The sequence below is a fragment of the Alligator mississippiensis genome, chromosome 14 (genome assembly GCF_030867095.1).
Source record: "Alligator mississippiensis isolate rAllMis1 chromosome 14, rAllMis1, whole genome shotgun sequence".
NCBI lineage: Eukaryota > Metazoa > Chordata > Crocodylia > Alligatoridae > Alligator > Alligator mississippiensis.
In genome coordinates, this window is record NC_081837.1 from 32759867 (window position 1) to 32781930 (window position 22064).

Genomic DNA, 22064 nt, shown 5'->3' on the forward strand with positions numbered 1-22064 from the left:
CATCACCTAGAGCAGGGTTGAACCTACATCTCTTCTGCATCCCAGAACAGCACAGCACAGCACTCAAGCTTTACCCAATGTCCTCTCTCATGAGTGGATCCAGGAAGGGGAGAAGGGGCTGTGGCCACACTCCTCATCAACTGTGTGGCACGTGGACAGTGAGGTCTCTGGACTCACCAGCTTGTTAACATGGGCTCCTGCTGAAGCCACCACTTTGCCTAATAGCAGAACTGGGGGGGGAATATCACTGTTGTTTCCTCCCACCCCTTTGCCCCCCTTCCACTGAATCTGGGAGAAGGAGACAAGGGAGGGACAGGCAGCAGCAGCAGCATTCACCCCCTGGGCTCCACTGCTGTGCAAAAGCAGTGGATCCAGCTGGAGCCAACAAGGTGAGCTCAGAGGGCTCACTAACATGCATCACACAGCTGAAGGGGGATGGGGTGTAGCTGCACCCCCTCCACCCCCTCCTGCATCTGCCCCATCCTCTCCAGCACTTCTCTTGAAAGTGACCCCTGAGCAACCAAGAGAGGAAGATACATGGGGCTGGGAGAAAAATGACCAAAGAAGGTGTGTAGCAGGCCCTGCATTCTAGCTTGGGCCCCTGCTGCCAATGGCGCAGAAACTTCCCCACTGCTTTCCAGCCACTTTATCCTAAGGATATTAAATACAAAGTGCAGGGGTTCAGCTTCAGGACGAGAGCTGGACTAAATCATGCCTAGCCCGAGTCCTAGTGGTTCAAGCGCCTTGCTGGGAAGCAGGAAAGATGCATGTTTCAGCAGTGTAATAATGCAGCCAGGCAACTTCTGGTTGCCATTGCTGCTGCTATTGCAATCATGCCACAGCAGCAAAAGCAATTGTTTTTACCCCCCTTCCTGTCAGCTGTTGCCTGTCACACACCCCTAGTTACGCCACTGTAGGTTTCAAAGCTCTTTTATACGAGAAGACCTTAAAACCTGAGTCTCTCAATTCCTGGGTGACTGCCCTAACCACTAAGCAACTTGGACTAAAATACAGGAAGGCCCTTAAGTCTTCTAGAGAGAATAAGGTACATATTTGCCATGAAAAAGCAATCCATTTCACTAAAGGACAAGTATGAGGAATGGGCCACCTCTCCATAATCACCTCCCACCAGTAGCTTCAGTTTGTTAATCAAATGAATGATGGAAACAAGGCCTCTTACAATGAACTATTTCAGACAGAAATTTAACATTGGTGGTAACTTGACATTGCCAAGTTTATAATTTTCATGCTCTGTCAATGTTCATGGAGCTTGGATTTGGAACAGAGTGACTCCTGATACGTACATAGCATACACCTGGCACACAATGTGTTCACCAGCACTGGATTTGCAAGTACTCATCCCCAGCCCTTAATTCTACCCAGCTTGGAGTCCCAGCTCCATTCCATCAAAATTAATGATGAAAATGCCACTGACTAATGGGAAAGCAGGATCAGGCCTTAATTAATATCAAGAACTATTTTAAAGATAAAACCAATTAAATTGGTTTTTTTAAAATAGCACACAAAAGAATGGCCTAAAAAAAAACAGATTGCTCAAAATTGTATTATGACTGGATGCCCTCATTTAGGTCACTAATAAACTAACTGAATTAACTAAACATATGGGAATCCTAGGGTTCAGAGGACAATATGGAATACATAAGTAACAAAGGTAAGTATGTCTGATGTTTTGATAGTATAGCACAGAGCTATCCTGTATTTATTTGGGATATATATGCTGGCCTTCCCAACAAAGGCCCAGGGTCACTTATAGTAAGTGAAATAGAGTAACTTTAAGAGGCAACTAGAACAAATGAGACAAAATAGCAAAATAAAACAAAATAAAGCAGACACCCACTAAACAACATGTCAGCCTAGTTTTAGTTATTAAATGCCTGCTCAAATAGAAAGGTCCTACATCGCTTCCAAAGAATGTCCAGGCTCAAGCTCTTGTGAGCCTCAAGGAGGGAGTTCCAGAGTTGAGGAGTTACTACTACCTCTCTCTGACACATTTTTGCCCAGAAGACTTGGCGTACTAATGGTACATATTGGAGGTTGCTCGTGACTGACTCTCAGGATTGCATTTGGGCATACAAAAGAAAGTGGTCCCATAGATATGTAGGACCCAGGCTGCTTAGGGCCTTAGAGGTCAAAACTCGAACCTTGAAGTGTCTGGAAAGCTGCTGGGAGTTGGTGCAGATGCTGGATGACTAGAGTTGGGTGTACCAGCTGCAGCTTCCAGTTTTCAAGGGCAGCCATGTGTAGAGTGTATGGCAGTAGTCTAGCTTTGAGAATACAAAGGCATGGATGATGATGGTCAGATAAGAGTGAAAGAAAGGGCTGCAGCCTTCTCACCAGATGAAGTAGGTACAAGGCACTCCTAGCCCCTGCTGCCACCTGGAGATCCAGATGCAGCAAAAGATCAAGGGTCACTCCAAGACTATGAACTTGAGTGATAAAGGGAGGTTGAACCCCATCAAGGAAAAGTGTCCCAGTCCTGTCCTCCCTCACTGTGTCTGCCCACCACCGTGACTTGTCTTGTCTTGCTTCACCTACATCCAGTCCTCAACTGCAGGCAGGCGCTCCTCATACACACTGAGCAGGAGAGTGGATAAGATGAAGCCCCTGGGGGACCCCACAGGAAGAGTCCCAAGTAGATGATGATCACTTGCTCATCACCATCCTCATGAACCTCCCTGCTCAAAAAAGAGAGGAATCAATTTACAGCTGTCTCACGAATACACACCAGGCTATGTAAGCACTTTATCAGCACCTCATGGTCAACTGCATCAAAGGCTGTTGAAAGACTGAGTCAGAGCAGCAGGCCGCAGTCTCCCCTGTCAAACTCAAGGCAAAACTCATCGACCAACCAAGACCACGAGCATAGTGTTCATGTTTATGTCCAGAATGAAACCCAGACTGACAAGGACCCAGGAAGCCATGGCATCCAGATTCATCTGGTGCTATCAGGCAACTACCCAAAAAGGGGAGGTTGCAAATGGGGCAATCACTGGGTGGGAAGTCAGCAGCATAACCTGTGGCCCCTGAGCTCCCAGCTAGCCACAGTGCCCCTATTTCTCCAGGCTTCCTCACCGGCTTCTGCTTTCTGATCCTACCCCAGGGGACCCTGCAGTGCAGCCTGTGGTGCAAAGAGTGCCCACAGCATGGTGCAGTGGGGGGTACCTACAGCAGGTGAGCTGAGGGAGGAAGGCTGCCCACTTGCACTTGTGCTGGAGGGGTGGGGTGGTCACCCAAGCACCATAAAGCAATGAAAGGGAAAGGGGGGGGGCCTGCATGTACAATGAATCAGTAGGCAGCAGTGCATATTAGCAGCCTGGGGGGCTCATGGCTTGCAGTATTGCAGCTCGCATGGCCTGCAGCCCCGGCAACTTGGCACATGGTCAAAATATGACAATGCCATCAGCACAGATGAATAAATAAAACAGAAAAGACATGTAGGGAAAGGATACCTACCCAACAGTACAAGCACAGGCAAAGACACTGCACGCATGGGTCAGCAGACATGGGAATACCCACAGCTGGACAGAGGGGTCCAAATCCATTAGCATTCACATGCAAATACAGCAAGAATAGTTTCAAGTGAAGCAGCTGGTACAATAATTTAATTAGCATCAGATACCATTTTTTACTTCACTTTGTAGGCCACAAAGAACAAGGCGATCCCAAAAAACCTGCTAACAAACTGCCAAGCTGTTTTCCTGTTCTATGCCCCCAAAATCTAACCATGAACTGTTTCGATAGAATGAGACTTTACTTTTCCAGGAAAGAAGTCTGATGGATCTGAATCCTGGCCCTAGAAGGGAGGAAATTCTTAGAGAGAATGCCTTTCATTTGAGGTAAGAACTTGTTCTTCTCTGTTTCTTTAGGAAGAAAGACATGGAAGACTCCATAAGATACACAGAACATCAAGTAAACGACCCTAGAGGCTCAATTTTGTAAAAACTGTTTAGGATGTAATGGGAAGAGGAAGTCAGGAGTTCTTCAAACATAATCAAAGGATAGAGGAAAAGCTGGTGAGACATGTCCCCTGTCCCCACCCCTTCCAAACCAATGTTTCTGCCTATAATGTAGCCGACTACTCATGCTATCCACAATATATTTAATACCTTCATACAATGCCTGTTTGAATGTTCTTAAAAACATGAACTCTGTCATAGCAAGAGGAGGGTGATACTTTAACTGCATTTTATCAACAAATCAGAGCAAAGACATCTGTTTTAAACCCCAGAAAAACTGTGAAGACCATCATTAACTTATGTTACTTTGGTGAAACAAGTATGAGCTAACCACATGAAGATTGGCCAGCAGGATCCCTAAAAATGGATCCCAAGGTAGACAAATATTTTCATGCACAGTAATCATTAAAACAGTCAAGGTGTAACAGAGCAGAGATATCAGACAAGAGTGTTGTTAATAAAAACCCTACTGAAATTCCTGCTAGGTGTCATAAGAAATACTGTTGCCAGAAAATTAAATGTTGCATGCTACAACATACCATTACATATGACATGCAGCATACGTTCACATGCTACCATGGATGTTAGCTCCAGAAGATGGGTCTGGATAAATCTTTATGCAACCTAAACATCTTCTCAATAATGCTTTCGCATGGTTTGAGAGCATTGTTCCTCCCTTACGTGCTATGCCGCCCTGTGGCAACTTGGATGTATGTTCACATCAGTGTTGAAGGATAAACACTGGCAGATGCCTGTTATTCACAGATCTCAGCTATGATACAGGCTATATAATGGAATTCACGATATCTACCTTAGGAGTTTGAGAGGCTGCGTTGATCCTCCTTGGAGTCAATACTGTGTTTTCCAAGAAACTGGCTGTTTCATGCCAGCGTAGACCTCCAAGTGCTTTCTGTTATTCACCACCATCATCTGAATTTCTTTCTGGTTGATATTAAAAGATCTGAATCCACAAGTCATGCCCCTGAGCTGTTTCCTAGTCAATACTCCTGGGTGCTGGAAGAAATGGCTGGTTCTTACCTGCTCCCTACTCAGCTCTCTCACAAGGGAAATTACTACTCAGACTCCATAGTCAGTCACTCCCTGTACTGTGCTATGTGCAGGCTACATGCAGCTAGTTATACATGCTGTCTCCCCAGGTCACCGCAGGTGATCTCAAATGGCTTTTGCAAGGAAACCAAAGCAGGGGGGACAGTTTTCCAGGCAGGTGTCAAATCCCTGAATTCAGAAGTGCAAAGCAGGCCACAAGTTTGTTGCCAAGAAAAGGACAAACTCACATACAGATCAACAAGCTATCATAATGGGACAAACAAACACAGGTACTTCACAGTCTCTTAGGTCAGATCAGCAGTTTGGTTCTAAGCAGGGAACACACATCCACTGGTTCTCACACTTCCATTTAGAAGAAAAATGGTTAGTAAAAATAATGGAAAATGACTGTTTTTTTTCTTGGGGAACTGTGGCAGGGCACTGGTGGTGCCTACCACTTTGAGGGCTGAAAGCAGGCAGCAGGGCAGCCAGCAGGTGCAGGCCAGCCCTAATGAAGAAGTCACATAACCCCGGGGATTGGAGGAAGGAGGTGAGCAACCTCCATTTTAGAGCCACGCTCTCAGGGCTGGGGAGCAGTCTGCTGCTGGCAGCTGGAATAACATCACCCAACACTCACAACAGAGAAGATGAAGACAAAAGATCACGAAGAGCAACCTTTCTTCTAGCACTTGGAGGCAAGACTGTTTGTCAGAGAAGCCTGTCCTGCTAGAAACAGAAACCACCTACCCCAGCACCAAGCCCTTTTAAAAGACAAATTAAAATGGAAAATTTGAAAATGGTCTCCAGGAAGAATTCTTTTTCTAGTCCTCCTGTGAAACAGGCAGAACAAGTATTAGCTGCATCTAGTAACAACATTTTGAGAGGCAAGGATTTCTTCGACTGATATCTTATACAAGACCAACTGAATATTGCATATCAATCGTATTTATCATTCTAATTTATAGGAAAACAATAGGAATTAAAATGAAAATTAGATTATTCAAAGCAGATGTTAAAACCAAAATCCTCCTAGTTTCCACTCAATGCACCTGATTCTGCATTTGCAGTGCTGTAAAGCAGAAGTAATTCCAAAGTCAAAGGAGTTGCACCAAAATGAGTGAACGTCAGGCTCCTCTATCTGCAGCTGGAAAATAAATCCTGTTGCACATGTGGAGCAAGGGTTCTGTTCTAGCCCCTTCCCAACCCTCAGCTCTCCCAGTGACCATCTTGGGATCATCTTTTGGAATTAAATCTCACTGGTGATTGGCAATCTACCTATCTTTATCTGCTCATCTGCTGCTTTAGTAGCCCTTGAATAAATCCTGAGGCCCTATCAGAGCCCACGATGGTTCATGTAAGTCATGGAACTTAGCTAACTTTCTTTAACTTGGCTGCATCCTTCCTGCCTGATGGACTTTCACCCAGCACTGGAGTTCAGCTGTCTTAACCAGTGGGGAAATCACTTTTATTTAGTATGAGCATTATAACCAGAAAAGCTGGTCCATTGTTCACTGTAATAAATGTTTTCCTTTACGCATTCTCCCTTCCAATGATTTGATCTCAAATGACAAGTATCCTGCTGATGATATATAGTCCAAATTCCCATTAAGAAGTGTCATAGCTTCTCTTTCAGCTACCAAGAGGTCCTTTTTTTTTTTTTGGACACACAACTTGTCGTAAGGGGTGCCAGGAACTCACACTCCATTGGCTCCACTGGATTACAATCCTAACAGGGTTCTGGCTTACTTCCAGTACTGGTTTTACCAGAGTTGTTTTGGGGGCAAAACATCCCAAGCAAAAAGGGGGATAACTTGAAACCATCTGACAGAGCAAACCCCTCCAAGAGACTGACCTTCTTTCATTTCACAACTTGTCTTCCACCCGCCCACCACAAAGTCCTATTAACCCCTCCGTGACAGCGGCTGAGCTGCCAGCGTGCCACTGAAAAGCCGCGAAATGTCAGGATGGCATCTCATGCATTCAGCAGCGGTCACCAGTTTAAGAGCAAAGGAGATGCATTTCTCAAAGTGAGCACGTGCCCCCCACTGAAGCAAGTCAGTGAAAAAGGATCAGGGAAAGCAACTGTCCCAGGGCAGTGTCTTATCTCCTGCATCATTCCAAGATTAAATTTAACTTCATTTTAATTAGAGGTGAGAATCTTCTGGACCTTCGTTTTTTCTTCAGCTCTCTTCCCCTTTAAGTGCCTCATGCTGAACTCAATTCTGGCTCATGAGCATATTCATTACCACTTCCAGATCTTGTCAACAGATTGCCCAAAAGAGCTGCTAGGTACCAACATCAAGAAGCCAAGAGCTGTCATGTATACAAGGCTCCCAGGACCTGCCAGCCCCTGGACCATAAGACCAGGTACATGACCTGGTCTCTCACCAGGCTGTGTTGGACTACTCATTTGGTTTGTGGTTTTCTGGTGATAGATAGGGCCATATTCATCCCTAGAGGAGCTATGCTGAAAGTCAGAGTTACATCAGAGAAGACTTTGGTCCAAAACATTCAGGATGCGACTGGCAAAGCCACCTAACAGATTTGGATAAACAATTCACTGGGCACCCAAATGTCTTGGGTTACCTTCAAAAATCCACCCAGATACTAGAACTGGAGCCTCATAAATAAAATGGGCACAAAAAAAAGGAAGGAAAGAAATACATTTTTAGGGGCTACATGGGATGAGTATTTGGTGGATGTTCACATAGTTATACTGAACCTTTTATCACTCTGGGCTGAAAAACCGTGTTCACTTCTTTGGAACTATATGGTCACGAGGGTGAATAACAGAGCAGGATTCTTGTGATTTCTGTGTCATTAGCTCAAATTTAGTAAAGGTTGTTAGTAACTGAAAGTCATTAAATCCTCATGGCCGACCTAGTAAACTGTATACAGTTAGCCGGTAATCTCAAACCCATTCTTTCTAGACGTATCTTTGGCATAAATTAGCAACTTTACTGGCCATTTTATGGGAGAGGTTGAGGGTAAAATAGGCCACAAGGGGAGAATTTTGCTTCACCTACAGATATGTTTCCAAAGCATATGGGCCTGGATGGGCTGAGAGAAGCCTACCTTGCCCAACATTATATAGCATTGTATTACATTGTACTTGGTTTGCAGATAAAAGACAGTAGGCCAAAAATTTCAAACTTGGATGCCTGTAGTTAGACACTTAAATACAACTGAATGATTTTCAGAAGTGCTAATGAGCAGGGTCTCCCAGTGACTCCAGTGGAAGATGCTGGTGCTCAACCCCACTGAAAACCTGAAGGGCCTACCTTGAGTTACCAAGATTAAAAAAAATTACCCTTAGTCTCCATGGGTGTCAGTTGGGCACTTTTACCAGTAACAGCCAGATTCTGGCATCACTGTTTATAAAGCCATATGATGAATCCCTCTTCAGGGAATAGGACTGCTTGTCATGAAGCATGGCTCAGCATGAGAACAGATTCAGTCAGGCCTAATGCATGGGAGTAGCAATACCCAGCTCCCAAGTCATAAATTAGCTCTCTCCCATGACACAGAATCCCTTCTATTTCCTTGTACAGAGCTGAATTAATAATTTCATCCATGACTGACTGGAGGTGTTTGTCAACTTGATCCGTGATTTAGATGGACAGTTATAAATGTGACACTCATACCTCACCCCTGTGATTGCTGCCCTTGTGACTGACTTCCAGTCCCTAACCACTCCTATGCTGGGGGGGGACTGGATTGATGGGTATTGGATTGCATTACACTTTTCCATTCAGGGAAAAAAAAAATAAACAGGGGAGCTTAATGAGGGCTCCTTACCAAGGCCGTTAATTAACCCCCGACATGTTGCCAGAGCTACCCTCCCCTTCTCTCACTCTTTCCATATATACTAACGAAAATGATATGTGGTGCCTTAACGGGTATAGAAAGTATGCCTGGCAGTGCCACTCCCATATGGCCCCATATGGTCATTGTTCTCTGTCAGATGTTATCCTGCTCTTACTAAAATTAATGACAGGGCAATAAGGTATCCTGACCACTCTCTAAACTCCTGCCAGTCACACATGGGGTTAACGAAATGCTGCCATTCATATTAAATGAACTAGACTAGACTATTAGAACAATCCCACCCAGAAATCTCTCTCAACAGCAAGGTATGCAATACAGCTCAGTCCTGAACGTCTGCCTTATAGCAATTCCTACTCCACTGTGCTAAGTGTCCATCACCAAAATAAATGCTGAAAAAATCATTCCAAAATCCACCTAATTCACAGCAAAATACTTTATCTTCCCTCCATTCAGGGTTGAACATTATTTTCAACATCTTTCTAGGGCTGTCTTGACTGACCTTAGCCTAAGCTACTTGGGGCCAGTACTGTATCTGATATGGGCAGAGAAGTGCCAGAGAAATCTAGTCTCTGGGAATTCAAATTTCACTTATACAGTTTGTATTTCCCAGCAAAGTCTGTTTTTAAATCAACACCCTATTGCAGGAACAAAGTAGCTCTTGCCTGAAACCAGAACATTATCCAGCAATCACTCCATAAATAATTATACAGGTTAGAAATTTTAGGTAGAGACAAATACATGCACACCCCTATAATATTATATATAACAATATAATAAAACCAGGTAGAAAAACTAAATCCCATTCACCTGCCACTATATCTTAGGCTCATGCGCAGTGCTCCCATGGATTTAGTGGTTTTATGAAAGGTCCGTGTATTTTCCCTCTTCATATGAACAAGAGGTTAGCAGAGGTCACCACTGCTTATAGATTATCTTTTTCAGTCTAGTGAAGGTAACAAGTCAGTCAGAGTAAATATACTTTCAGCATGCAATGATCCACCGTTGTTCTGCATTTGCAAAAGATGCTGTGAACTCACCTGTGTATGTGACTCACTGGTATAATTGCTTCTTCCCGGTTCCCCTTCTCCCCAGTTTTGTAGAAGCAGCTGCTGCTCACAAGACGCCTTTGTAGTTTAAACTTAGCTACCAAATAGCAGAATTAGAACCAAGTCACTAGGATCCTTCTCTGCTGCTCTGTGTCAGTCTCACTTTCTCCCTCTCACTGACGTAATCTTGCTCCCTCTGCCTTTAGTAGGTGAAAATCAGTCACAAAGCTTTTAGCCTGTGATAAATGCAGATGACATTTTTTATGGCAACCAGATGCATAAAACCTGCCTCCTATTCACGATTATTTCGGTGCATACCAGCAATGGAGCTGCACAAATCTGAGATTAAAATTATTCTGCACCATGTCATAGGTCAGTTTGGAATACTGACTTTCTGCAGATCTTATTTCCTCTCCAAAGCACGGCCTTAAAGGCTTTCATTCCACTAAGTCTTGGAATAGTTTAAGCAAACTCTGACACAATTATCTGCTTTGAAAACAGTCTCAGGATTACATAGGGCTGCACTCTCAGGGGTGCAGAGTTCTCACAATTCCAGCTGAAGTCGATAGCTGAGCACCTTTAAAAATCAAGCTCTTAGCACTTTGATTCATGTTTATAAAGTACTTTGAAGAGCCTCACGTGCTATAAATGCTAAATATAGTATTTTGAATAACTTTTTTTTTACAGGTTCAGTCATGGTCAGTTCCTAAAACAATTGTATTTATTAAATGTTGACGTTTGTTTAGTTTATTAGAGTTTCTTTTTTAAGAAAATGTAATGATATCAACTAAAATGGTACAATCATGCCTGGTATTTCAGACATACAAATGACATTGTTTTTAAAGCGAACCAGTGATACCTTTCTCAGCTGTCTTCCATAAGAGAATACAGTAGGATACACAGCACACATTGGATGGATCTGCTGGTGTGAATCATTGTAGTTCCACTGGTGCTGGTTGCAGCTGTGTTGGTCTAAGGACATAGGCAGACAAGGGTTTTTTTTTAGGTAAATACAATATCTTTTATTAGACTAACTAAAATAGCAGGAAATTTTCTCTTTTGCAGGCTTTCAGGTACAAACACCCTTCTTTAGCCACTGAAATTAAGACAACTTTGCTGATTTACGTGAGCCGAAGAGCAGGCCCAGTATGTCACTTAACGGATATAGCTTCATGGACTAGGTCTTTGCCCTAATTGAATAGGCTTTTTAAAATGATGTAATTTACTCCATTCTACTTTTCCTTCAAAAAATGTTAAATTAAAATTCATGCACCGATGTGTATACATACACTTGTGTTTTGCTGACCAGCACAGATGGGCACACACTGAATGCAGCTGTCCTCTAAACTAGTTTGTTTTTAAAATAAAATACACTGCAAGTACACAAAGCATTCATCATCTGTTACCTTCCTGAGGTGCTCTTTGTAACTACAGCTATTAAATCATCATTGTTTTTTCCATAAGCGACAACCAGTTTTACATACAACACAAATATTGATGGCTGTGATAAAAATCGACATTATAACTCCTTCCAATATAATTCCTCCCAAAAAGCAAAGTAGTAAAAAAAAAAAAAGTTCTCATGGCAAATTTGGCAGCAAAACTGAAACATTTACAACTATTAAGCTCAGCACAAATGGTTCCTTTTCTCAAGCGTGGGAACATGGGAAAGGAACTGACCAGATACTAAAGATAAAACAAAATTTACTAGCATATTTTCACTGGCCAAAACTAGAAAAATGAAGAAACTTGGCAGTACACACAGTGAAAGGAAAATTAGGTTTAGAATTATCTGAGGGTCTATATTTTAAAGGTAGTTTCTAGCTTCAATTTCACTGAAAAGAAAAAGTCGGAGGGCTTTAATAGCCTTAGCACTATTGTAGAAAATGAAGAGGGTAGTCTTTTTTTAGGTAAGGCAATTTTCTGTCAGTTTTTCTAAAGCAGAGGATTTTTACACACCAACCATGGCTACCAAATGAACTTTTAGTTATGAAAAGTAACACCAGACATTACCATTCGTCCTAAATCCTTCTTGTTCAAAGCTACTCTTTGCATCAGTTCAACTCAAGAGAATGAAAAAAAGGAAGAAGGGCACTGTGTTTATAGCACATATTCTTGCGTGAGTACACAAAGGAATACGATAGGTGGGGGATCTGGAAAATAGGAGGCAGGGCAAGTCAAAGATGCATACTCCAGCTTCTTTGCTCTGCCCTAGCAATATATATCAGTTGTAAACTCAACTTACTGAACAAGTAAGCTCTGATTGCTTTGTGTGGCTTGTGTGTGACATACCACAGCCAACTCGAACATCAGAGAATACAACCATCAAAACTGTAATTGTGCAAAATAATGCAAGGTTGATGCACCTTAGCTAGATTTCTGAAAGTACACAGCACACAATTGTGTACCCGTGGTAAGCTCTTCTGAAAACTTGAACCTTAGTCTTTCAGAGTCACTCCTCCCCAGCTGTAAAACTGGAATACATCTGAACTGTATCACAGGGACAGTGTGGCCGTGTCCACACGAGCGTGGACATTTGATTCCCTGGTGACAACAACATGCAGCACACCTTGTGCTGCAGCTAACTGTCTCCTTGGAACACCTATGTCACGTGCCCGCTGGTGTGTGGCAGGTTACACTGGGTGGGGTAGGGAAGGATGGCCCCAACAGCCTTACCTGGGGCTCTAGGGGCCTCCTGGGGCTGCTGCAGCAGCAAACCTGCCGCTCGGAGCCTGGCTGGCAGCTGGAGCATGGCTTTGGCCAGCCAGGCTCCGATTCTGAGCAACATGCAATGCCCTGCATGCGCCGCACTGCTTTTTTTGTGCAGGTTTGAATGACCCCCTGGACATCCAGGGGTCAACACTCCCCTGTATGTTGTTCCTTGCAGCATGGAGAACAGCTGAATGTGTGGTCTGTGGCACCACATACTACGCAGCTGCGCTCATCTGGATGCAGCCTGTGAGACAAAGATTGCTATTATCTGTGAGGCACTTGAATACTTCATGTGAGCATCTAGATAAGGAGTGGTGAACAGCTTCGACTTCTTATTTAAGAATATAGACCTACGCAACTAAAATTTAAGCACCTCAATCTAACATTTTGGCAGAGATGCTTAAGTAGAAACATGAAGGCCGAGCAGCCTGCAGCAGAAGAAAGGAATTTCGGACACATCAGCTTGTAATGAATTATATCGTCTAAGAATTGGAATGAAAGCTCCCTCTCTATTGCACAAATAATATTTGGCATTTACACAGTGTTTCACAGCATCAAATCACTGTGCTAACATTACATTATTAATCCCCAGGAGAAAAGCTTGAGCCCATTTCCCAGCTGAAAACAACCTGTGTTCTCCATGTAGCTTTATATGCCTCTTTAAGCAAAGATATATGTAAGAAAAACTAGCAAGGGATTTAACCATTCAGGTCAAGCCTGGGCTAGAGAACAGATGCATGAAAATCTAAACTGGATTCTCCTAATTGCCAATGAATGAGGAGAAAGGACTCCTCTGCCAAGAGACATTTTAGCTGGGGTCACCATTTAGCTGGGGGCACCTATGGAAGTCGGGAGTAAGTTAAGGAGTGAATATTTGCAATGTATTTTTGCTGATCATCCTGCCCAACCAGAGGCTATTACAGAAGTGGTTTCTTCAGTCTGCCGGAGGAAGAGTTTTGTGCCTTCACCTGTTCTAAGCTCTCCAGTTAAACAGGCTCGTTTGGCCACTTCACTTTCAAGTTTACAGATCAGCACAGGGATGGAGCCATTACTCTGAGTAACTATGTTGATTGCAGTCTGTAACTTCAGGGCCAGCCCCCCAGTTACATCGTGTGGCAGTGCAGATGTGAGCACAGGTGGGTCTATGCTTCCATCAGCATTGACGGCAATGGAATCCACCAATGTGGCACCTGTTTGGGAAAAGAAACAGGCCTGCAGGTCAGAATTGGCATAAAAAGTGCTAAAAGATTAGGCAATTCGGTAGCACAGGCAGTGTAGGAGCACATGGTACATTATAACCTCATCCACCAAGCAAGAGGCACAGGAAGATAAAGCATTTAAACAAAAGTCTCCTATAGATTTCAACTCAAATTTGCAAATATTTTCTGTTGATTCAAAATTTTTCAACAAATAAATTATTTGCCAAAATATTTTAATCAAGTTGTAGTTATGATATTGGAAGGAGGGGTAGGGATAGCACGACCTTTCCTCACACAATTAAATTAAATTAAATTAAATTAAATTAAATTAAAAGGTGCAAATGAATTAATGAACCTTAGTTCTGACCTACAGCTTCCCCAACTCATCTAGTCCTGGCTCTCAAACAGCTTTGCAAATGCTTCTCCATCCTGATTTATAGCCCCTGTGCTATTCTAGTCTGTGTCCTTTAGGAAGATGCTAAACCCTACACGTGTGCTTGATAAGGTCTAAATTGTCTTGCAGGGTTTTACCAAGTCACAAAACTCATTACATTTGTGAGATAAGTTGAATAACATGCAGAAGTGAACAATTCAGGCAGAATCCCCAGCTGTTAAGGTATACACAGTAGGACTGCACTCAGGCTGTGCAGGTACATGGTGCCATATGCTTGCCCAGGTAAATCCCAAAATTATAGCTGGGCAAAAAACTCAGGACAGCAGCAGGAAGAGATGTGTGTTCTAGGTCGCTCTCACCCAGAGGGAACTTGAACCTGCATTGCAATTTCTACCACATTGCTCCAACCGACAGGCCACAGATTAGGCATTACAAAGACTATTCTCCAATTCTCCCCGTCAAGCTGGTCCACTGGGCAGCCAAGAGGAAGATGTATGTAACAAGGAGAATGCAAATAAACCAAAAGGGCACGTGGCTTAATAATACTGATGCTATCCTGGGGAAGAGGGAGCTTGAATTCTAGTCTGACTCCTGTTCTCAATGGGACAGGATTCCCTGCTGTTCTCTCCCCACTTTATCCAATAACTATTAAATGCAGGGTGCAGTGGGGCAGTAGCCTGGATAATGCCTAACATGTGGCCTAGTGGTTAGAAAGCTGCGCTGGGAAGCAAGAGGTAAAGGTTCAACACCCCCAGCCTTCCCATGGCCTGGGCAAGTGCCCTACACACTAGGCTATTGGGCTGGGATGATAAAGTTGGGGATGGTCCCACTTTGGGCAGGAGGTTGGACTAAATGCCCTCATAATTTTTCTATGATTCTATGGGAGGATTCTCCTATTCTCCCCCATAGCAGTTTTTTGGCCAGCCACATTTTGGGGACTTACTTGGCTGAATTTAGTGAGCCAGGTGTCTGCCTGAGCAGAGCTGTATCCTACTGAGCACTTTCATTAGCCATGTGGATTCTTGCATGCCCACAGTGCACCCAGAGCTGAACTGCAAATACTGCATAAGTGAAAAAATGGCAGTTATGTGACTGGGTATGAGCCATTTAGGTGCATGAAGTGAAATAGGATTCTGCTCTTAGTATATTGAGCCCCTGAATCCCCTGGGTCCAATTCCAGAGCATTGAACACATATTGGGACAGGACAGGACCAGACTCCAGTCTGTTTTCTTTTCAAGTTTTATACCTTACCTGGGGTATCGGGTGGACGATCATAGATTCCATTGACATCAGTGAGAAACACCACTCGCTTCGGTGAGAATTCACGGGACAGAACCTGCAAATTATGCAAAACAAGTGATAAAGCATCAGGCTTCCTTGTACTCAATTACAAGTCCAGGGCCAGCCTCTCTCAGTGTTCTTACTGCCATATCTCAGATACAGACATGCAGCATGCCCTGTGGCCTGCTGCCCATGTCCAAATTGAGTATTTAGGGTTCAAACTTGTGTTGGGCAAGTGGGATATGTCAGTGAACAGAAAGCCTGTGTTTCCAGTGGGTAGCCCAGACTATCCCCTCAACTAGGATAGATTACAAGTGCCTTTAAGCCCTAGTTTGATGACTCTAATTTTGTCCTGATTGTATGTATCACAGGATGGTACTAGACTGAAAGCTCTGTTGCTTTCTGACAGGATTTTGGATTAGGCCCAACTCTATTGCATAATTAGGAGGCTATTGAGAGTCAAGCTAGAGGTCCAGTTATCCAAGTAAGACATTTCTAGAGAGATTCCTATATGGACTCCCTAGGGATCAGGTCTTTCAGAGGTTCCCTATACAGGTCAGAACCATGTCTATGATGATTTCAAGCCAAGAGCAATTCAAGAAGGGGTAGATAGAATGACTCCTGCTGGTAGACAGGGTCCCCAGGGCAAAACCAGCTAGTGACAACCAGAAGTGCAAATATTAGATTGCACCATACCCCACTTTGCCTGGGGGCTGCCCCCATTCCTCTCACCTCAATGATTGTGTCACCAGATAAGATACTACAGTGCTGCTCCGAGTCCAGAACACAGTCCCCATGAAGGACTGGGATGTATCCTGCTTCCAAGGAGTCCCTTATGGCAGCAATGCCAGCCTGGGTGATTTTCCTGCCTGCTGTCCTCCAGGCTCCAAAGGGCTGCAACACAGACACAGTGATGCCCTACCATGTATTTTGATTGCTTTCATGACCTCATACACTTCTGAATAGCAGCCCAACTAGTAAGGGGAATGGAGGGTTCAGAAACCAAGTACTTAGGTCTTTATGCCTGAACAACCCACTATCTCAGTCTAAAACAGCAATTCTCAACCTTTACAAACTCAATGCACCCTTGTTAGAATCGAAACACCCCACAGAAAATTCCAGCTCTTAGTTTTCACTTGGGGTTTTTTTTAACTAGTGAAAAATAATAGAGTAATTCTTCTATTGCAAAGAACTCAGATCACAGTAGGGCAGAACATTTTTGACATTATGAATTCCAAGCTGAAATCTCTGGGTGTGTCTGGACGAGCACTCACATGTGGTATGCAGAGCCACTGGCCTGTCTACAGTGCCACATAATGCACGCACCACATGTGCAGGTATTCACCACACTCCTAATTAGCAGTGCATGGGTTTTTTTGACACCAGGAAATCCCAGTGTCAAAAAAACCCATGTCTAAAAAAAACGGGGTGGTGCATTTGGCAGCAGCATGCACTGGCCAAAACTGAAGCTGGGCCGCCTGGAGCTATTCTCCAACTACTGGCCAGGCTCCCTGCTGCTAGATCACCACCCCCAGAGGCACCCAGGACCCCAGGTAAGGCTGCTGGGGCCAGCCCAGGTGTTGGTCCCAGCCTCCACTACTCCAGATGGGGCAACGTGCAGGGCAACAGAGTGCGCACGCATGAGCGTTGCCCAGGGACAAGTAGCAGTGGCACATATTGCGCTGCTGTTGTTTGTCCCCAGGAAATGCACTTTTCTGTTCATGGGGGACATGCCTTCTGGATTTATCTCATGAATCATATTTGCACACCTAACAGAACTAATGTTGTGTGGCACTCCATGGCACCTTTGATTGGATCTCAAGGCTTCCTAAGGTGGTACAGCACCCTGGTTGAGAATCATTGGTGTAACGCCATGTTATGCAAATTAACCCCAGTATTCAGACTTGTATGAGATCTGACAATCAGGTGACTTCATTCCAATGTGGAATAAATGAAGTAGCAAAGTGCCTCATGCACTGGATGTATTCAAAGTGTACGTGCATCAGCTAGAGGAGCTGGGACTTGAAGCAAACTACTATAATTCATAGACAGGAGTTCTACCAGCTGAACTGAAAGCAACCTCTTCAGGTGCTGAGATGTCAGGCTTCCTGGAAAACTTGAAAGTTGTTCTTTCCATCCCTCAAAATTCTTCCCTTCCAAGAGAGACAGAGAGCACGCAGAAGGCAAACAACACACACCCCTTACCGAAATGCCCACTGCTGGGACTCCGCACATCACCAGCTGTTCTGTCACCATGTGGTTCAGCTGTGAGACAAAACCAGTATAATTCCCATTAGAATGACTTTTTTGTCAGCCCTCCCCCAGTCAGCTGCACTGTCACGCTCCACGGACACTAAGAGCTGTGTATGAGCTAAATCCACCATCAACATCTGTTTGATCTGTCCCATCAGGGTAATAAAGATTCCATATGAAAACATCTGGAGTTACCTCATCGCAAGCCATCTCACCTTACTTCTCATCAAGAAAACTGCTAACCCAACCATAAATATTTGAAGCCCACTGCATTGATTGTTTTTATGCTGCTCCCACCATTATGCACATAAATGAGTCTGCTGGTTAAGTCCGCTGCTAGTTTTAATTTATATTTTATGTACAGTATATCAGTTCATAGCGAGACCTTCTGGGCAAAAATAACAGTTCCCCATTTAAACAGGGTCTAATCTTCAGATGTGGTCAGCAGGCACATCTAAAGATTGTGATTCACTGGCCCACAAGCCTCTTTTTTCTGTATCAGGTCTTCTTCTAAATATAGTCAATATATAATGGGTAGAAAAAGAAACAAGGAGCCAGGGCCCCTAGGTTCTATTCCCAGTTCTGTCAGTATTGCTGCATAGCTTTGATTAAGCCATTTAGGACTAACTCCAATTTTAACCTTACCTGCCTAAGCAGCAATTACACAGCTGTTTTTGGCACTTGCACAGAGCTTCAATTCTATCTGCATTTGTGGAGCTGCACTTGGTTTGTGCTTCCCTTTGGAGTATGCTCAGAAGGCTCCGTTATGGTCATGTACATTCCAGGGTAGAACAAAAGTGCCCAATGACAAGCACAATGCTATGGAAGTCTTGAACCTTTGGTCAGAAAGAACATGACTTGAACCATCATCTTCTGCTTTTAGCAAAATGTTGTAACCACCAGGACATGGGCTGAACAAGGCTTAGAGGTCTCCCCAATCTCTCTCTTGAAACTAGTCCCCTGGGCAGCCAGGAGAGAATGGTATGTGTGGACAAGACGATGACGACAAGCCAAAGGAAAGGTAGCAGGGTGAGACGGATGCTGCCTTTAAATGGAGGAGCCCCTAGACACCTGGATGGCTTTTTTGCATTTGTATTTAATATTCACCAGATAAAATAGGCAAATCTCAGTGGGCTAGTTTCTGCCCCATTGTAGACTGGGACCAGGGCAAAACTCTTTCTGTAAGTTGTCCTGTACTTTTACTTCTTAAACGTATGTGTGCACCATAGTCATTCTATTCTGCCACAGGTAAAAACAGACTCCAAACACCACATTAGTGCCAAAAAATCCATTTGGACAACTACTTAATGGCCCCTGGGGCAAGTAAAGGAGAAATAGGATTTCACCCTTAGCCCCCTCTGTGGTTTAGTTTCCCCCACTATAAAGTGAGGTACTTACCAATGAGCAGAGTAGCGATGAGGCAGAATTAAAAAATGGCTATAAAATGCTTTTAGGTCTTCAAACGATATCATGGTGTGCAAGTTCAAAGTGTTAGTCATAAAAGAAATAGGGACAAGATACAAAGTCCTTTGAAGTTCCAGTGTGGCTGGATCTTGGGATTCTGACTCAGGTTATTATCCCTTCAGCCAGTCAGCACCTACCCCCAACTACGCTGCTGTACCTGTACTGACTTCAGTGGCGTTCATCTGAACCAAAGGTGTTGTAACAGAAATCAGAATCTGTCCCACTGGACTTTGTATCTGCCGTTAGAGAAATATCTGGTCTACTGTCAGAAAACACAACACCAGCTGATTCTACACATGAGTGATAAGTCACCAGCATCATTAACTGCTCCCCCCGACCAATACTAAACCTCTAGGAAAATGCTTCTGCTCTCAGGAAATGTGAGCTCTGCCTTGATATAGCCAAGAGGCATATTGTGGATGCCCTTTCTGAAGGTCTTCAAATATGTCTCATTGCCAAGGCCTGACAGATGTTCTGAGTGATGCCTCCTGTCATTAACTTCCCTTTCTCCTGTGCTCTCACACCCAAAGTGAGGCAGGAGGCTCCTCTTGGACTCTCAAATCAATGCTGAGGAGTTAGATCCCCTCAAGGAAAAGAAAAATATCCCCTTAACTTGCTGCATCAAGGCCTAATCACCAGCCAGTCTCTGGGGGCAGCCAAGCCTTAAGCTGATCTAGGAGAGCTCCAGTATTCTGCACATATGTTAAGGCAATTCCAGCCCCAGGGAGATGAGGTTTCAGCTCTGGGCTTTAATGCCAACTAAATGTAACATTGCTTATTATGGTTGGCGAGGAGCTATGCCAGGTACTGCTAAAAGATACTCCCAAAGACCTCACGTGGCTGTCTGAGGAGGGGAAGAGAATTTCTGGTACAGACGCCGAGACTCTGATGGAGAATGTCACCTGGAGTGACAAAATATTTATACACTGCAATGTGCACTGACTGTCTTAGAAGAGGAGGAAACCAGTGTGCTGCTCTCCACCCATATTACTGGAGCTAAGGACTGATCACTACAGCAAGAGAGACAGGAGACTCCTACAATATCAAAGTCGCCATCAAAAAAACCTGGGCTCCATGCAGGTTTCAACTCCCAGCCCTGGGACTTCTGCAAGGCACTCGCACCCAAAAATATTAGCATCCCTTAAACAATCATCCTTTCCCTTCTCCCATACTTTCAGTCCCATGCAAAATGTCCACATCATTACATGGGCAGCAATGGCATGAATAAATAACATGTTTGGTTCAGTTGCACAACATATTCATCTATGTGGTTGTGTTACCATGAAATGTGGGAGAGTTCTCAGAAGGTACATGTGTCTACTCTTATTTTATAGTATGGAGCAGTGGCCTCAACATTTGCTGGCCCATACCATGCTTTCCTTTTCCTGGCACCTTGAAAAAAAACATGTTTTGTGGAAAACTAAATTTCCTATGCCCAGGAGCAATGTAGGAGGGACTTGAAGGCCTAGCTATGGGAACCACTGATATGGTACATTTGGTTCCATTTATTTTGGTGCACCTGAGACAGCATTGTTTATTCGCAGTGAACTTCAGATTTATGAAAAGAAGCAGTTTGAGGTGATAAAAATGCAAATATTCTAGGGAGCTACAAACTGGCTTTACCTGCTCCTTCAGGATTCCCTTTGTGTGGGGGTGTAGCAGAGAGCCGTGGTTAACTTATCAACCACCAACCACTTTGTGGCTCACGGCATGGGGGCTAATAGAGCGAGGTGACAACTCTTGTACCCTGGCAGTCCGTGATTGATGGAAAAGCTCCTTATGGCTGTGCCTGTAACTTAGAATAGACCTAAGGGTGTTCTAAGCTACACTGAGAGATGAGACTGACAACAGGATGGATCAGAACAGGGGAAGCGATGTCTGTTGAAAGCAGCTTTGGGTCCCTCTTTCTTTAGCTCTGCTAAATGCAGATATGGCAAAGTTCAGGACCTAGCCCTTTTTTTATCTGAATTCTGTTAAGTGCTGAGTACAGGATATTTTAAAGCTAATGGGCCAGATCCCCAACTCAAAGTGATGAGCATGGCTCTACTAGCTTCTGGGGGTCTAGTTCCCTCAGCCCTGGTGCTGACCTTCTCTGGGCTCAGTGGGAGGGCATGCAGATCACCCACCTAACATGATTAAGCAGCATGAGCCACTGGTGCCTACCTTGGTGACAGAAATCCTGGTCAGACACAGCCCCTGTCGTAGACTTTCACTGTTCGTCGGTGACCCTGAAGCCAGACCATGTGCCTTCGCTTGGAAATGCCCAAAAGAGCTGCAATTGGGAAGGAGAACTCAGTTATTGAAGACAGCTGTCAGTTCAGCTCACACTTACCCTTCTCTATAACTTCAAGGTGTCACAGGCCCTCTTCCGAAGCATGTAAATTCAGATTCCATTCTCCCCATGCTCCTCTTGCCCACAGCAGGAAACCTGCCTTCCCCCTAGCTCTTGCTCTCTTTCCTGAGACCCTCTTCTTTCTTTGGATACCTCTAGACCCTCAATGAACACCAAAAGTGGCCAAAAGTCTTCCCCATCTTCATACTTCCACTGGTTACACCCCTCATCCCTACTTCCTATCCCCAGGGCTATCCAAGTAGTGGCTCATGGGCCACATCTACCCTCAGTGAGTTATTGTATGGCCTGCAGGCTTCCATTCAAATGCTGCCATCCCCACTCCTTCCCCCAACCCCTCCCCATTCCTCCTGCTGCTGGGGTGGCCAGGGTTTCTAGGGCACAGCAGTGATGACTAAAAAATAATATTTAAAGGTTTGCTTTTGAAAATTGGCTTGTAGGTAAAGTACATATTGTACTAGAACAATGGTCCAGGACAACGGCAAGGGTTAATTGGTTTCTAAAAGCTTGTT

The 22064-nt window shown here is 44.2% G+C and overlaps 2 protein-coding genes across 4 annotated transcripts in view; both read right to left on the bottom strand.

Moving 5' to 3' along the window:
- Positions 1 to 9977, bottom strand: part of IGFN1 (immunoglobulin like and fibronectin type III domain containing 1) — a 58041-nt gene extending 48064 nt beyond the window's left edge. For both annotated transcript variants that reach the window (XM_059717340.1, XM_059717339.1), the window contains exon 1: positions 9890 to 9977. The gene's annotated coding sequence lies outside the window, so the exon portion shown is untranslated. The remainder of the gene's footprint in view (positions 1 to 9889) is intronic.
- Positions 9978 to 10046: 69 nt separating this feature from the next.
- LOC106737678 (uncharacterized) overlaps positions 10047 to 22064 on the bottom strand; it is a 37292-nt gene continuing 25274 nt past the window's right edge. Inside the window, exons 2-8 of one of the 2 annotated variants that reach the window (XM_019492498.2) lie at positions 21366 to 21474; positions 17691 to 17750; positions 16218 to 16379; positions 15456 to 15540; positions 13579 to 13800; positions 10758 to 10870; positions 10047 to 10134 (exon numbers count right to left, since the gene is read on the bottom strand). In XM_019492498.2, the coding sequence (XP_019348043.2) occupies positions 10072 to 10134; positions 10758 to 10870; positions 13579 to 13800; positions 15456 to 15540; positions 16218 to 16379; positions 17691 to 17750; positions 21366 to 21474 (814 nt within the window). In that variant the 3' untranslated portion in view covers positions 10047 to 10071. Of the gene's footprint in view, positions 10135 to 10757; positions 10871 to 13578; positions 13801 to 15146; positions 15256 to 15455; positions 15541 to 16217; positions 16380 to 17690; positions 17751 to 21365; positions 21475 to 22064 lie in introns of those variants that run through there. The other variant, XM_019492500.2, reaches the window with a different exon arrangement.